At 56.1% G+C, this 14,242-nt stretch overlaps 1 protein-coding gene across 5 annotated transcripts in view; it reads right to left on the reverse strand.

Annotated features, from left to right (window-relative positions):
• Nucleotides 1-14,242, reverse strand: part of SMARCA4 (SWI/SNF related BAF chromatin remodeling complex subunit ATPase 4) — a 90,489-nt gene that overhangs the window by 31,084 nt on the left and 45,163 nt on the right. For all 5 annotated transcript variants that reach the window (XM_080827064.1, XM_080827062.1, XM_080827066.1 and 2 more), the window contains exons 15-23: nt 13,530-13,680; nt 12,597-12,760; nt 7,820-7,886; nt 6,689-6,799; nt 4,844-5,086; nt 2,944-3,057; nt 2,136-2,243; nt 1,070-1,156; nt 34-80 (exon numbers count right to left, since the gene is read on the reverse strand). In XM_080827064.1, coding sequence (XP_080683190.1) covers nt 34-80; nt 1,070-1,156; nt 2,136-2,243; nt 2,944-3,057; nt 4,844-5,086; nt 6,689-6,799; nt 7,820-7,886; nt 12,597-12,760; nt 13,530-13,680 — 1,092 coding nt within the window. The remainder of the gene's footprint in view (nt 1-33; nt 81-1,069; nt 1,157-2,135; nt 2,244-2,943; nt 3,058-4,843; nt 5,087-6,688; nt 6,800-7,819; nt 7,887-12,596; nt 12,761-13,529; nt 13,681-14,242) is intronic.

The raw sequence follows: 14,242 nt of genomic DNA on the forward strand, positions 1-14,242 counted from the left end.
CGTGCCCACCCCTTTCACGGGTAAGCTTCTCACCCTTGCACAATGCCACCGGTAAACCCCAAGTGCTCGGAGAAGGACTCCTGCAACAGAATGAGAGATCGGTCAGCGCAGGAAGAGGCCACCTAGCTCCACACCTCTGAGCCCCCACACTGGTACGCAGTGACCCACAGCAGCTCCGACATGGCTCAGAGGCCACACACAGGCGCTGCACACTGCTTTTCCATCCCGCCCACCTCCCTTCTCTGAGGCTTCACCCACCAAGGAAAGTCAGTCACAACAGAACACCGGTAACCACCCAAATGAGCACATGGGGCCAGTGTGGGCCTGAGACCATCCTGGCTGTGGCGGGATGGCAGGCATCCCAGGGATGTCAGGGGATTTGCAGAGATCCTGAGACTTCATGCCAGAAAGTACAGACATATGTGTGCAGTTTAGAAGCAAGAATCCAGACTCTCAAAGGGTATCGTGGCCCAAAAAAGTTCTGGCCCAGAGACTTCCTGAAACGGAAGACTGCTCGCGATGCTTCAAACCAGGAATAGCCCCCCACGGCACTGAGCGGGAAGAGCCAGTGCACCACGCAGCAGAGACAGTGGGACCTTATTGGGTGGGGACAAAAAGCCCCAAAGAAGGGTCTCTGAGTGTTGTCCGCGGCTCTCCGAGGGCAGACTTTCTGGAGCTTTCATTTCTACTACGTATTTCCCTACTATGTTCGGGTTCTTTACAAGGAACACTTATAAACCGAAAATCAACAGTAAAATAAAAACTAGGCATTACCTATTTAAAGTATTAAAAAAGTATTTTTTTTGGGGAGGGTATGTGCTATGATGAGTGCTGTGAAATGTGTAAACCAGACGATTCACAGACCTGTACCCCTGGGGATAAAAATACATTATATGTTTATTAAAATAAAAAAAATTAAAAAAAAAAAAAAAGATACCACTGATTATTAAAAAAAAAAAAAAAAAAAAAAAAAAAAAGTATTTTTTAAAAAGCCCTCAGGGAGAGACCCCCTCGCTCTGCCGATGGGCTCCGCAGGGACAGACACCTGCAGCCCGGTGCCGGGCCTCACCTCGATGTGCTGGAACATGTACGGGTGGTTGCAGATCTTCCGCAGCTGCATGATGGTGTTCATCAGGGTCTTGGTGCCGCCCTTGCCCTGTGGAGGCAGAAGAGAGGCTCCGCACTGGGTCCCGTCCCAGAGCTGGGGCTGGGGGTGCGGTCGGGGGAGGACTGCAGAATGGAGCCGCTCCAGGGCAGGTAACTGGGAGCAAGGGGCTGGCTGCTGTGGCGGCACAGAGAGCTCCAGGCCGGCTCTGCGGGGAGCAGAGACCGTCTGGCACGCGGGAGGGTCTGGCAGGACCGAAGGGAAGGAAGACTGGTGAAACGGACGAGGCTGAGGGACCAGCATGTGCCTCGGTGGCGGGCATTGTGGGGAGTCCCTGGGGGGCCGCAGCCAGATGGGCCACGACGACTTAAGAAGATTTCTGGATACAGAGAGAAGGAAGGGTGCGGGGGTGGGTGCCGGCTGCAGGCTGAGAAGTAACCCAGGAAACATGCTGCTGCACCCTCAGGTGAGAAAGGGCCCAAAGAACACAGGGAGAGGAAGACACAGGGAGGCGGGCCGAGCCTGAAGCATGGGATGCAGAATCAAGGAACCTGGGAGGACATCTCTGTCTTAATGAGGTGAGCTGGAGCGGGAGGGGTCTGCAACCTCAGGGCGGTCCCAGGAGATGGCAGCCCACCCAGTCCTCACCGCACATCACCTCGAGCTCACTTAGTAACAAGGCGAAGAGGCTTAGGGGCACGGGTGTTGAGCAGGCTGTGTTCCAGCCGGGAAGGTGAGGCTCCGGAGAACATTCTAACTCTGCTGGGGGTCATGCTGGCCTCTGCCCTACGGACGGATGCATATGCAGGAGGCCACCAGCCCCTGACCCGTCAGCCTTACTGAACGAGGCTGCTCCCCCCAGCTGTGACTGAACTACAGCTGAGGCCCTTGTGATCACCACCAGATCAGGCCCTGAGCTCCACAGTCAACTCCAAGGAGACGGAAGGCCCTGCTGGTGACCGGGTGCTCGAGTCCCAGCCCCAGCGGCCTTGGACATCTGGACGGGGAAGGGGAGGGGCCCACGGCTAACCTTCTTGTCCTTCTCGGAGCCGTCGGTGAGCAGCACCCCCTTGGCCTGCATGTGCCGGTAGAGCACGCGCTGGAGCGCAGACATGTCACACTTGATGACGTACTCCACCTGCAGGGGACACGCGTCACCAGTCAGAGCAGAGACTCCCTGAGCCGAATGCCCAGCCCGTTCCCATGCCTAGTCTCTGAGCCTCTCAGAGGCACCCGGGACCCCAGAATGGGACTTCGATGAGGGCACCAGGGAGGACGGTGAGGAGCCCCCACCGCTGGGGAACAAGGGGAGGTGGGTTACGGTAGGTGCACTGGGACAGAGAAACGTGGATGGGATGTCCTGGACCTGAAGGGGCAACCTGGCTACCTTCCCAAAACTCCTCTCCAGCCCGCTGGAAACCAAGGGCAAGTACTGCATGCCCTGCATGAGTTGGGGGAGAGGAGAGGGTGTCCTGGTGGGACAGCTAGGGCACTGGGACCCAGAGCGAACAGCCAGAGCCATCCTGTGGTGTGAGCGGGCCCACGAGCAGCCCACAGCCGCTAAGCATTGCCGGGTGCAGTGTGATGGAACCCCCCCCGCCCCAGGCATCGGACCCTCAGGGGGCTTCCCCGCTCTCAGCCACACCGGTCTCCACGTTACAGAGCCAGAGCGAGAGTGGCCATCCTCATGTCACACGGACACGACCAAGTGAAGCAAGACCAGGGCCACAAGAGAACACACCCTGGACCGCTGCAGTGCCACCGGACAGGGCCCACCCCGGGAAAGCCCCGAGCACGACACCACACGGCGGCTCTGTCCACTCCGAACAGTCCGTTACCTTCTCGGGCAACTGGGCTTCGACTTCCTTCTTGAGCCGCCGGAGCAGGAAGGGCCGCAGCACTTTGTGGAGACGACGGATGATGAGAATTGTCTCCTCCTCGTTCAGGTCCACCTGGCATCCCCATGAGACAAGCAAACCAAGGTTACCTCCAAAGGAAGGAGCCAGGGACGCAAAGAAGGGTCATCTGGAGTCGTCTTGCCCTCAGCGCCTCCGTTTTGGACCGCCTTACACTTTATGGGCCTTGGTGGGGCGCCCTCTTCCTTTGGACAACTGCAGGGACCTGGGACCTTCCACAGAATTCTTAGGGGATAGAAACCAAGGCTCCAGGGAACCAGGCCCCACAGGCCTCATGAAAAGAAACACACAGGATACTTGGTTGTTTCCCCAAAAGTGATATAATCTCATGAGTCTGGAAACCTGCCAACACATCCAATCGGAAGGTGGAGAACACCACGTTTACAGAACCACTGGGTGTGGGGCGCCTGGAGGCTCAGTTGGGTAAGCCTCTGCCTCCGGCTCAGGTCATGATCCCAGGGTCCTAGGATGGAACCCCGCATCGGGCTCCCTGCTGAGCAGAGAGCCTGCTTCCCTCTCTTTCTCTGCCTGCCGCTCTGCCTATTTGTGCTATCTCTCTGTCAAATAAATAAATAAAATCTTAAAAAAAAAAAAAAAAAAAGAACCACTGTGTGAAATGGGTGGTCTTTGTGGAGGGCTGTCACTGGGAGCCCCAAATCCTCTCCTTTCAGCCTGGCAGGGACAGAGGGCAAGAAACTCTGCTCTCCCAAGGTATCGGATACTCTTTCACGACAAAGTTAAACTTTAAAAAGTTAAAGAAAAGTCAAACAGACCACACTTAAACTTATCTTCCCTGGGTCCCCTGATCATCTCTCAGTAGAGCTTTAGAACTTTTCCTAAACTTCAAAGTAAACAAAATAAGAACATTTGCTTCAGACGAGGCTCCTGGAAGTTGGAACACTGGCCTCTTTGGAGACTCTTGGAAAAGCCAAACTTTCTCCTTCAGAAGGGCTCCTGTCTCCACGGGGGCCAAGGAGTGGGTACCTCTTGGATGACGGTAAGGTGGCCCTAGCTGGCCTGCACCTGCCTGCAGGGCACCTGACAGTCAGGAACTAGCTGCCTGGGCCAGGGAGCGGCAGCCCTGGGGAGCCCAGCCGCCGTGGGCAGTGGCGCTCCTCGGCCACCCCCAACCTCGGCAAGTGTGCCCAGTTCCTCAGCCTCCAGGCTCCAGCCCCTCAGCCTCGTTCCACGGAAAACACGACTTGCCCACGAACCCCCCTCAAGCCCCAGCAGCACGGGAGGCTCACAACGGGAGCCGGCTTGGGGCCCTCCTCAAGTGGACAAAGACCGGGACCCGAAGGCCCATGCATCATAGTCCGGTTTCAGGCCGACGATGCCACTGGCGGCCAGACAGACATCAAGAGACACTGGTCACAGCGCTTTTTAAAAACAAAATCTACGGAAGCTGACCCCGTTGCTCCCCTGATGGAAAATTTCTGAGCCTCCTGCTGCCCTTAGCGTGAAATGTGAATTCTCTAGAGGGACCAAGAGGACCCTGGGGGCCCCCAGCTGTGCCCTGCCAGCCCCACAGCTACCTCAGGGCCAGATTTCTGGCTGTGCCCTCCCAGGGCCTGAGGCACCGGTTCAGGGAAGCCCCAAAATACTCCCCAGAGTCCACTCTCTTGATCTGAGCCCATCAGTCTCACGGCAAAGGCGGCCTTGCTCCACGAAGACATGGCCTTCGGCCTCGGGTCCTCAGTGGACACCTGCGAGTAGCTGCTGAGCCTGGCCCCGTGCCCGAGGGAAGTTCCTCTCCGCACGGCCCCGGCCACGGCGCCCCGTCCCCGCCCGACTGCCCGCACGCGGCCTGCCGTACACGCACCTTTTCTCCGGTCATGGCGAAGGGCGCGTTGAACCACTGCTCGAAGGTGCTGCAGCTCTTGAAGATGGTGGGCAACAGGAAGTTGAGGAGCGCCCAGAGCTCGGGGAGCTTGTTCTGCAGCGGCGTCCCCGTCAGCAGCAGGCGGCGAGGGGCCACGTAGTGCGTGTTGAGGACCTGTGTCAGCTTGCAGTGGTGGTTTTTCATTCGGTGGCCTTCGTCAACGATCATGTACTTCCAACGGATCTGCGGGCCAAGAGCAAGCCGTGAGGGGGCGGGGCGGCCCCCACCGTGGCTGGAACCCCTCCCCACCACCAGGCAAGTCTCCAGATGGAATGGCATATTCAGGTGAAGAACTAGAGCCTGACAAGGTCCCCTGACAAAAGGGACTGGCTCACCAGGTGACAGCTACACGACACCGCCTCTATGAAGCATGGGGTGCAGACGGACACACGGGAGACATGCCCTTGACCTGCTGTTGGGTAAACACTGCAAGCTGCAGAACCACACTCTGCTTTCCCCCCAGATTCCCTGTGTTCATACGTAGCACAGAAAAATCCTCCAAGTAACCCCCTGCCCCACTGATTAGACAGGGCCCTGGGTGTGTGGGGGGGATCTACAGGGAATATAGCTCAGAGCGGGTACATTTTGCAAGCATCAGGCTGTGCCTCCAAAGACAGGAGTGGCACAGGTAAGTTCGGGCTTTGAGCCCCGAGGGTGGGGGCCGTGCCCAGAGCCTGCTGGTGGCTACAGGACCGACAGACATGGGGCTCAAGGTTGAGCCTCACAGGGAGGGTGAGTGTGCAGGCGAGAACCCCAGGCCTGAAGCAGAGTTTAAGTCTGTAGAACCCCATGATGAGCCTCAGAACTGCTCTGAGCCTCAGTCTCCACCACTCGTGGGCACAGTGAGGCCTGAGTGAGGCGGTGCGTGTGTCAGACGCCCATAGTGAAAAGGGCTGAGGTGACAAGGACAAGACAGCCATCTCCCACAAGGACTCTCTGTCTCTTGGCCTTGACATTCACTAATGACGTTGTCATATAAGGATTTTCAGAGCCTCATTCTTGGGCTCGGGATGGGCCAGGCCTTGCCCCAAGTCAGAGGGGTGTACCCACACCACAAGCCCGAGGGGAAGGGCCTGCTCAGTAGACCCCAGCAACCTGGGCCTCTGTTTCCCTATCTGTAAGCTTGGAGATCGAGACGAAGCACCCCAAATCATCACAGTGACCAAGCCCCTAGAGATGACTTGTGAACACATCCAGCCCTGGGTCAAAAAACGACCCCTTGACCTTCTCTCTACCGGACGGTTAGTGGTCACACAGATGCGTCATCTTCAGCCTTTCTGCAGGCCAGGAAGCTTGCCTGTCTTATATCTGGGTGGAGGCATAGTCTCAGTGATTCACTGATGGTCTGACTCCACACCTATGCCCATCAGCAGGTTCCTAGGCCTGCATAAGCCCCACCAAATGCGTGCCAGCCCAGGAGCTCAAGGCCGAAAGAACACAAAAGGCCTCAGAGTCTCGGCTCTGAATGCCGAAATCACACCTGCTTGGCAGGCTGGTCTCCTGAGGGCTGTGGTGGGGGTGGCACAGCTAGCAGGGATGGAGGGCCGTCCCTGACTAGGGTCAGGCAGAGACCACGTTGGCCTCACCGTAACCCTGCCAGGAACAACAACGGTAGGGCTGAGGCAGGGCTGACGGGTCGGGAGACACTGAATGTGACGAAGCAATTTGGGCAGAAGCTCTGAGGAGCTGGTCCACGTGACACACGCAGGCTAACTCTGGCTCACGTGTTCACTGACAGCATGTGAGCACGGGGGGCCTGCTGTGCTTTACACAAGGACACGCTACCTTCGCAAGGATGTGCTTATCCTTAATGATATACTCGTAAGTCGTCAGCAAGACATTGAACTTGCCACTTCGGAGCTGGGGGACGAAAGCACGTCTGGCTGCTGGAGAACCCTGTGAGGGAGAGAATGAAAGACGTTCAGCCTCCCGGAGCCATGGTGGCTGCGGTGGCAAGGTGCTAGGCAGGGCTGCCGGGCCTGTCCTCCAAGCCCGCCATGCAGAGCGGCAACTACAGGGAGAGGAGAAAGGCATGTGGGCCACAGGCAGCCCAGGGCCTCGGGGAAGCTTGCTGTCTGCTCCACACCTGCCCTGGTCTCTGAGGCCCATCAGCTTCCTCCTCTTCCCAGGCCTCCTAGCCGGACACCAGCGCCACCGCCTCCCCGCTTCCCATGTGAGCACAGCCCGGCACACCAGTCCCTGATGTAGCTCCAGCTTCTCCCCAGTTAGCAAACCTGCCCGACTCTCCCCAGCTCCAAACTCCTGACCCATATGACCAGGCCCCAGGCTCTATAAACCCGGTGCTTTCTCCAGGCTCACATTTAGGTTGACTGAACTTCAGTGCGTCCCATAAAGCTCTTGCCGGCAGAACTCTCCTTGGCTCCTTGAATGCACCGAGTTCTCCCTGCATACACTGTTCCCAGTGTCAGGAACCCCTCCTCCCCATCATGTGGTGGACAGCCTCACAGCACAGGGTGAAAAGCCTACACCCAGGAGCCTGGAAGGCAGGGACACAACCTGACTGCATGAGGGCTGCCCCTCAGTTTCCCTAAGGTAAGAGGCACAATTAGTCTCTACCTCATGGAGTGAATCGATCTAGGTATGGCCCACAAGTCCCCTGACCTACAGAATGAGTTTTAACGAAGCTCCGGTGACAATAATGAAATCTTCCAGTGAAAGCGCTGATGTCACCAGATTCCACCAACTGACTGCGTGGCCCCATTTATAAACGTATTACTTGGAAATAAATGAATGATCCAAACCCCGCATGAACAGCACGACCCCATGAGTACAACACAGGAAAACGTGTGCATGTGCGCCCCACCACTCCTGCAAGTGGACTTCCTCCTGGCTCATCTGTACCTCCCACTCCCACCCCGCCCTCACACATGTCCATCCCTTCAGGCTGTGACCTACCTTGTAGGACACCTTCACCACAGAGGGGGCCCACTTGTCAAATTCGTATGCCCAGTTTGACAGCGTGCTGACGGAAACAAGGAAGGGACAGTCAGGTTCTAACTCCTTCATCAACAGCTCCTGTCTATGCCAACGTCCACTGGGGCACGAGGCCGACGTGGCTGTGATGCTCAGAGCCGGCCGAGTAACTGACCGTCTGGGGGAAGGGGGGTGTCACGCCCTGGGTGAGAGGACCAGGGACACAGAGATGCGGCAGCAGGTACAGGGGCAGCTGCCGCTAGGGCGGCAGGAGCCAGGTGGCTGCAGAAGGCCAGACCCAGGTGCTGAACCTGGACGACCAGCCCCGTCACTGCTGTAGGGTCCCAGGCCCCTGAGAACACGCTGTGCGCTGCGGACCTGCTGCCGGGAAACCTGCGGACTCACAGTGCCTCATTTTAGGCTCAGAGCCGTGCTAGAGGGTCTGCTGGGGATATTGGGGAGCATGGGGGACACCGCAGGTTCTCTGTGCCACCTGGGAATGAAAATGGCCAGCCACTGCAGGCTCTTGCCTGGTGAGAGACAATGGGGTCAGTGAGGGCACGCTGGGCTCAGGAGGAGAGCCGGAGGACTGCGTGCAGGGTGGGAGCACGGACTCTCATCTGTGCCTCCATGGGACAAGCAAGGCCAGGAGGAGCAGGGACAGAGAGAAACGGGCAGGGCATGCGGCAGGTGGAAGGTAGATGAGAAACAATTCACTTGGACAAGAGACAGAGCCTTGGGTGAGGGTGACGACAACAAGGCCAACTTCCCAGAGAGTGAGTTCCCTGAGAAAAACTGGGATATTCAGTTTTCGGTAAGAAAGGGAACTTACTCAAAAAGTCTAGTCTGGGTAGTTTGTAAAGACAGGACTCAAAGGCCTAGTGGCAGAGACTGCTCGTGGCTCACCCAGCAACCCGCTGCAAGAAGTTCCACTGAGGGTGGTGCTGTCTTCACCTTAAGCCCCTAGCTCTCAGGCTCTTCAGAAACTGGGGCAACCAGCTGGACGTCACTGGAGCCAATGAGATAAAGCTCAAGTTGCTGGGGTGAAAGTGGGGGCGGGGAGAGCTCTCAAAGGAGGGTGGAGAGAAGGGAGAACCAGCTGCTCTTTGCCTTGTCTACTAACCTGGGAACCTAGATGAAATGATGGAGGCAGTGCAGCCATCTTGCAACCATGAGGTAAGAAGGTGAAAGGCACAAGTCATACATTAAGGGTGACTGAGGAGAAATCTCTAGAAGCCTGTGTCTTGGGATCTTGGAGCCACTGGGCGTGCCTCAGATGAGGTATTACCAAGTGTCAGAAAGATTGCCCTGGTACAGTCATTGAAGCCTGGATTCTATTGTACAGAGCAACAGCAGACAGGGCACCAAGAAAGAAGCTGAGGGCCAAAATGTGAAGTATGAGGAACATCTGCAGTTGGAGGGGAGAGGAGCCAAGAGAGTCAGGGGCAGGGGAGACTGAGGAGCTAGGCTGGGAGACGGAGTCTAGTGGGAGGCAGGACAAGCAAACTAATGGTGGACAGGTGAACATCTCAACAGATGGATGGGACAGCTGAATCTTCGACGTCTAAAACTGCTCCCTTGGGCAAAAGGAGCTCTTCTGGCCTGGAAGGGGTGTCATTCGATGGACCAGAACCTTGTCCAGGTGGAACATGGGTGTAAAAAGGCCTGAAAATCAACACACTGAAGCCAATTTAAATAATCTTGGGAATAAGTATTTTGACTGGGAACTGTGCCAAAAGACAAAGCAAACTAGATCCAAACACTGTACTCTAATTGGTAAACTTGTTTTGCACGGATTAACTGTTTGGAAAGCGCTGCATACGCACACGCAGCCGAACATAAACACTGTGCATGAATAAAGAAGAAGAGAAGCTAGGAGGAGCTCTCCAGTTCTAGCTGGGCCAGAGACAGCTGTCGGCACAACCAGACACAAATCCCGTTAGATAAACACATACATTTATTTCCTAGTGCCATCCGCCGTCAGGGCCTGCCAGTAAGGACGATCAGAAGCAAGGGGCACCCCTAGCGCCCAGCTCTTGGTTTCTGACACTGTTCAGAACAGAGACCAGAGCTTCTCAGAGAAATGCCTGATTCTGGGCCTCAGACAGGTGTACAAGTGGAGCTGGGGGCATCTTTGGGTGCCAAAATACAACAGCGTGTCTCAAAACCCCGTAACAATGGGGCCATGTCAAAGGGACAGAGTAGCCACCTAAAAGCTCTCCATGGCGAATGCTGGAATGATTCGAGAACAGGATGAAGTAATACTGGTATACAGACCAGAGTATAAAATAAGTACCCGTGAGTCGACACGGACATAAATGACTAAATTAACATATGGGGAAAGAAATCAATCTTCTGTACAGAGAATCTTAAAGGATTTACACAGCTATTTGCCCCGCAAGGAGGTAGAGCTCAACTGCCCGCTCACGTGGGTGCTGAGCCTGGGGAATGCTCCTCAATACAGTGTATGGAAGGGGGAGAAAGAGTAACCGCACAGGGCAGACCTCAACCACATGGTCAAGGTCAGCATCACCAGGGATAAGGCACACGGACAGTAATGGTCCCGGAAATGACGACACGACACGGGCCCTTCACCCCTGTGCTCTTTGGCCCCCACGCCCACCGTCCTACCCAAGCAGGAGAAAATCACTGGATGGACCCAGACTGAGGGACATCTACAAAACACCTGACTCATCCTCCTCAAAGCCACCAAGGTCAACAAAAACATGGAAAGCAAGGAGCACTCGCAGACCACAGAGGGCGACAGCTACAAAAAGACTGAACGGCAAAGGGATGTCGGGAGAAAAGCAGCGAACACGGATTCAAGTCTGGAGCTTAGTTAACAGTAATGTGCCCGCTGGTTCCTGAGTTGTGACAAATGTCCCACAGTCATGTGAGATGGGGGAGGGCGCGTAGAGCCCTCAGGAGTACCTCTGCAGCTTTCCAGTCAAGCTAAACTATTCTAAAGCAAACCACCACGATACAATGACGGGGACGTGGAACCAGGAAACCAACCTGAAGAGAGTCCCTGGGCCAGATCTGGGATAAGCAACAAAATTATGAATGTGTCCATTCTGCCACTTCAGAGAGAGTTACATAAATTAAATTAATACCCGGAGAAGGCACAGTTCTTCCTTTGAGTGGGTCTCCCACACATGTGGAAGGAGCAACGGAAAGAAAGCCACCACTGGCCCTTCCCACAGAGGAAGAGGGTCTTAAGCCAGACTCATCTGACAGATGTGGAAATCTCTGGAGAAAGTATGATGAGAAATGGGACCTTAATGGGACTCTAAGAGCCTCGCCAGCCGGAATGTACAAATTACAAAGGAAAACTCCTAAGAATACACGGGGAAACTGACAGGCGTACCACTAATGGAGACCAGTTGTCTTTATAATGGTCCTGGAATTAGGAACGACTGGGGAAGCTGATAAAAAGGAATGTAGGAAATCTTTATTCTATTTTTGTAATTGTTTCTGAGCGAAATAATTTCAAAACAAGAAGTTACAAACAAAACACCCACGCTGTAAGACAGCATGGAGTGAACTGTTCTGGTAGAGACGAAGCCAGACTTCACGCTTCGAGAGGGGGCGCCGGAGCTAAGGGGGGACGTTAGTCGCTGGTGGGCTCGCGGAGAGTGCGCGGGGAAGCACAGCAGAAAGCTGGGAAGCTGGGTCTGACTACGAGGGAGGAGGCGGCAAGGCCATCTGTCCTCAGGCTGGGACCTTCTGTCACACTGTGCAAACAGATCTCTCTTCATGCGGATCTGTTCCTAGCAGGGCAGCCAAATTCACAGGACCACGAGGAGGAGAAGGCAGAAGGAAGAAATCAACTTCTCCAAGTAAATTCTGGGAGAGTTCTGGGACCCTCCAGCATGGCTGTATGGGCTCTGGGGCCCTGGCCATCTTATTTTCTGTGGGATCGGGGTGTAAGCACTCAGCTTCCTGTTCCTCCCCAGACAGCTGATTCGAGGATGAAGTAGTGGCTGATGAGTGCTGGCCGAAGGCAGGGTCGGGAGTCCCTCCAGGGCCAGGCCAAGTGCAGACTACAGAGGCCTGGCCACATCAGGGTAGACCATACCCTAGGCCTGTGACTGGTTTCATGCACGATGGGAAACCTGAGCTGAGCCCATGAGCCAGCCCCAGGACTTCTAGAAAAACTCTGAAGCAGGTGAACCATATTGTGGCAGGGCTCACTAGGAAGAGAGATGCCCAGCTTGGCTGGTCCATCTTGGCCCCCTGGGAGCTGCCTGCCCGAAGGAGGTAGCCAGCAGCATCCTGAGGTGGTGACAAAGAGCCTCTTTGGGACTCGTTAGAGGCCCCATTTCCCATCACACTAAGCATCAGGGTTGCGGGGCCACGGTGGGACGGGGACCATACAGCTCAGCACCCCAGAGAGGAAGAGTTCCAGGTATTTCCTCAAATGGCTCGGGCTCCACTCTGCTTGTGGGAGCTTGTCTGGCTCCCGACACACCTCGTGTGGAATGTGCTGGTGGGGGGGCCCTTGAGGGGGACCTCAAGGTCATGTTGCGAGAGCTGCCCCAACAGGGATGGTGGGTGGGCACTCCCTCACCCGCCCTTCTCCTGCCGCCGCCTGAGACCAGAGGCAGGACGCCAGGGGTTGAGTCGTGTAACCTTAAGGCCCCACAGAATGGGGCTGTATTTGGAGATGGGGGTCTTTAAAGAGCTAATGAGGTGAACCCGAGCAACAGGGCCTCCCCACTGGACACTCCCAGACCCGCCCCGGGGCAAGAGCACTTACGAGAGAGGTACTATGATGAGAAAGGGTCCGTTGATCCGCTTGTGCTCCATGAGGTACGTGATGAGCGCGATGGTCTGGATGGTCTTGCCCAGGCCCATCTCGTCGGCCAGGATGCCGTTCAGGTTGTTGTTGTACAGGGACACCAGCCACTCCAAGCCCTTGATCTACAAGGAGAGAGGCGAGCGGGCAGGACTGAAGCCCTAGTTGGGCTTGAGAGCACGGTCCACACTGCAGAGACCAGCGCGGCCAGGCGCGTGGTCGGCCCAGCCACGAACCACCTGTGGCCGTCAGCAGTGTTGGCATCTTGCTTTCCAACAGCCCACTCCTTGGCTTCTTGGCCTCATCCTAAGGAATCACTCCTATGGAACCACCAGGCTGCTGCACTGGTGACAGAGGATCCAATCTCTTTTTCTGGGACACATCCGAACAGCTAAGTTTCTACCTGGAAGGGCCACCAGGAAGCAGGGCTCTGGACATCTCACTCACCAGTCTCAGTGCCATACACGGCAGGGCTCCAGGGACCATGCACCGTGCACCTGTGCGCCCAGGCTAGGCCCCATCCTGGCTTGGCCACTCCTGAGCGGTGTCGTTTTGGGGAATCACTGCACCTCCCTGTTCCTCGTCCTCCGCCCCAATCAAACTCAGAGATGGAAGCACCTGCTAACTAGGGTCACTGAGGGATGAGAAGCCAACGGGCAGTAGCCTCCTGTTTGGCCTGCATACATCTGCGCCCAGCAGATGCTGATCGACCACACAATTTCATCTCCTCCTGGAGGTGAAGCTAACCGATTGGGCCCCTGCTTCCCTGATGGGGTACTGGAGGTTCAGAGGGGAAGAGCGAGGGTCCAGACAGAGAGACTGGAATGTGGCTTCAGCAGCCACCGCAGCGGGGAACCTCGACACCGCCTGCGGCCGCGTCCCCACCAGCCTTACCTGGTACTGCTTGAGGACACCATTGACCATAAGCGCCGACTGCTTATCCACTCGCTCAGTGACCGCGTGCGCCACCGCGTAGTAGGACTGCAGGCCCCGAGCAAGGGCCTGGGACACGCCATACTCGTCATCCACGTCTTGCTTGGCATTCCTGGGAGTGAGAGGGAAGCACCGTGTGAGGACACCCACTCCGATCTGTGACCACATGCTTCTGGCACAAGCCTCGGCGAGTAGCCCTTCTGCCCAGTGACCCATGGCCTGAGCCATATAAGCCCCCGCGCAGCCGGAGAGTCCGAGGGTGGGCCAGGCCACAACTACTAATCCGAGACTGGGAGCGTGGGTCCCGACCCCACTGGCCCAGAACAGGAATCAGGTTGCTGGCACATTGTAAGAAAACTGTTTCTTTCCACCAGAGGCTGATCCTATAGCCCACAGTTTCTACCACGCACTCCTGGACATAAAGAGAAAAGGCACACGGCACAGCCCCACACAAAGCCAGAATCCTATATATTGTGGCTATTCCATGATCCTACCTGGAATTATTTTGTCCCAATTTTTTTTTACAAGATTTTATCTATTTACCTGACACAGAGAGGGAGACAGCAAGAGAGGGAACACAAGCAGGGGGAGTGGGAGAGGGAGCAGCAGACTCCTTGCTGAGCAAGGAGTCCAACGTGGGGCTCGATCCCAGGACGCTGGGCTCATGACCTGAG

This window comes from Martes martes, assembly GCF_963455335.1.
Source record: "Martes martes genome assembly, chromosome: 1".
In the NCBI taxonomy this organism is placed as follows: Eukaryota; Metazoa; Chordata; class Mammalia; order Carnivora; family Mustelidae; genus Martes; species Martes martes.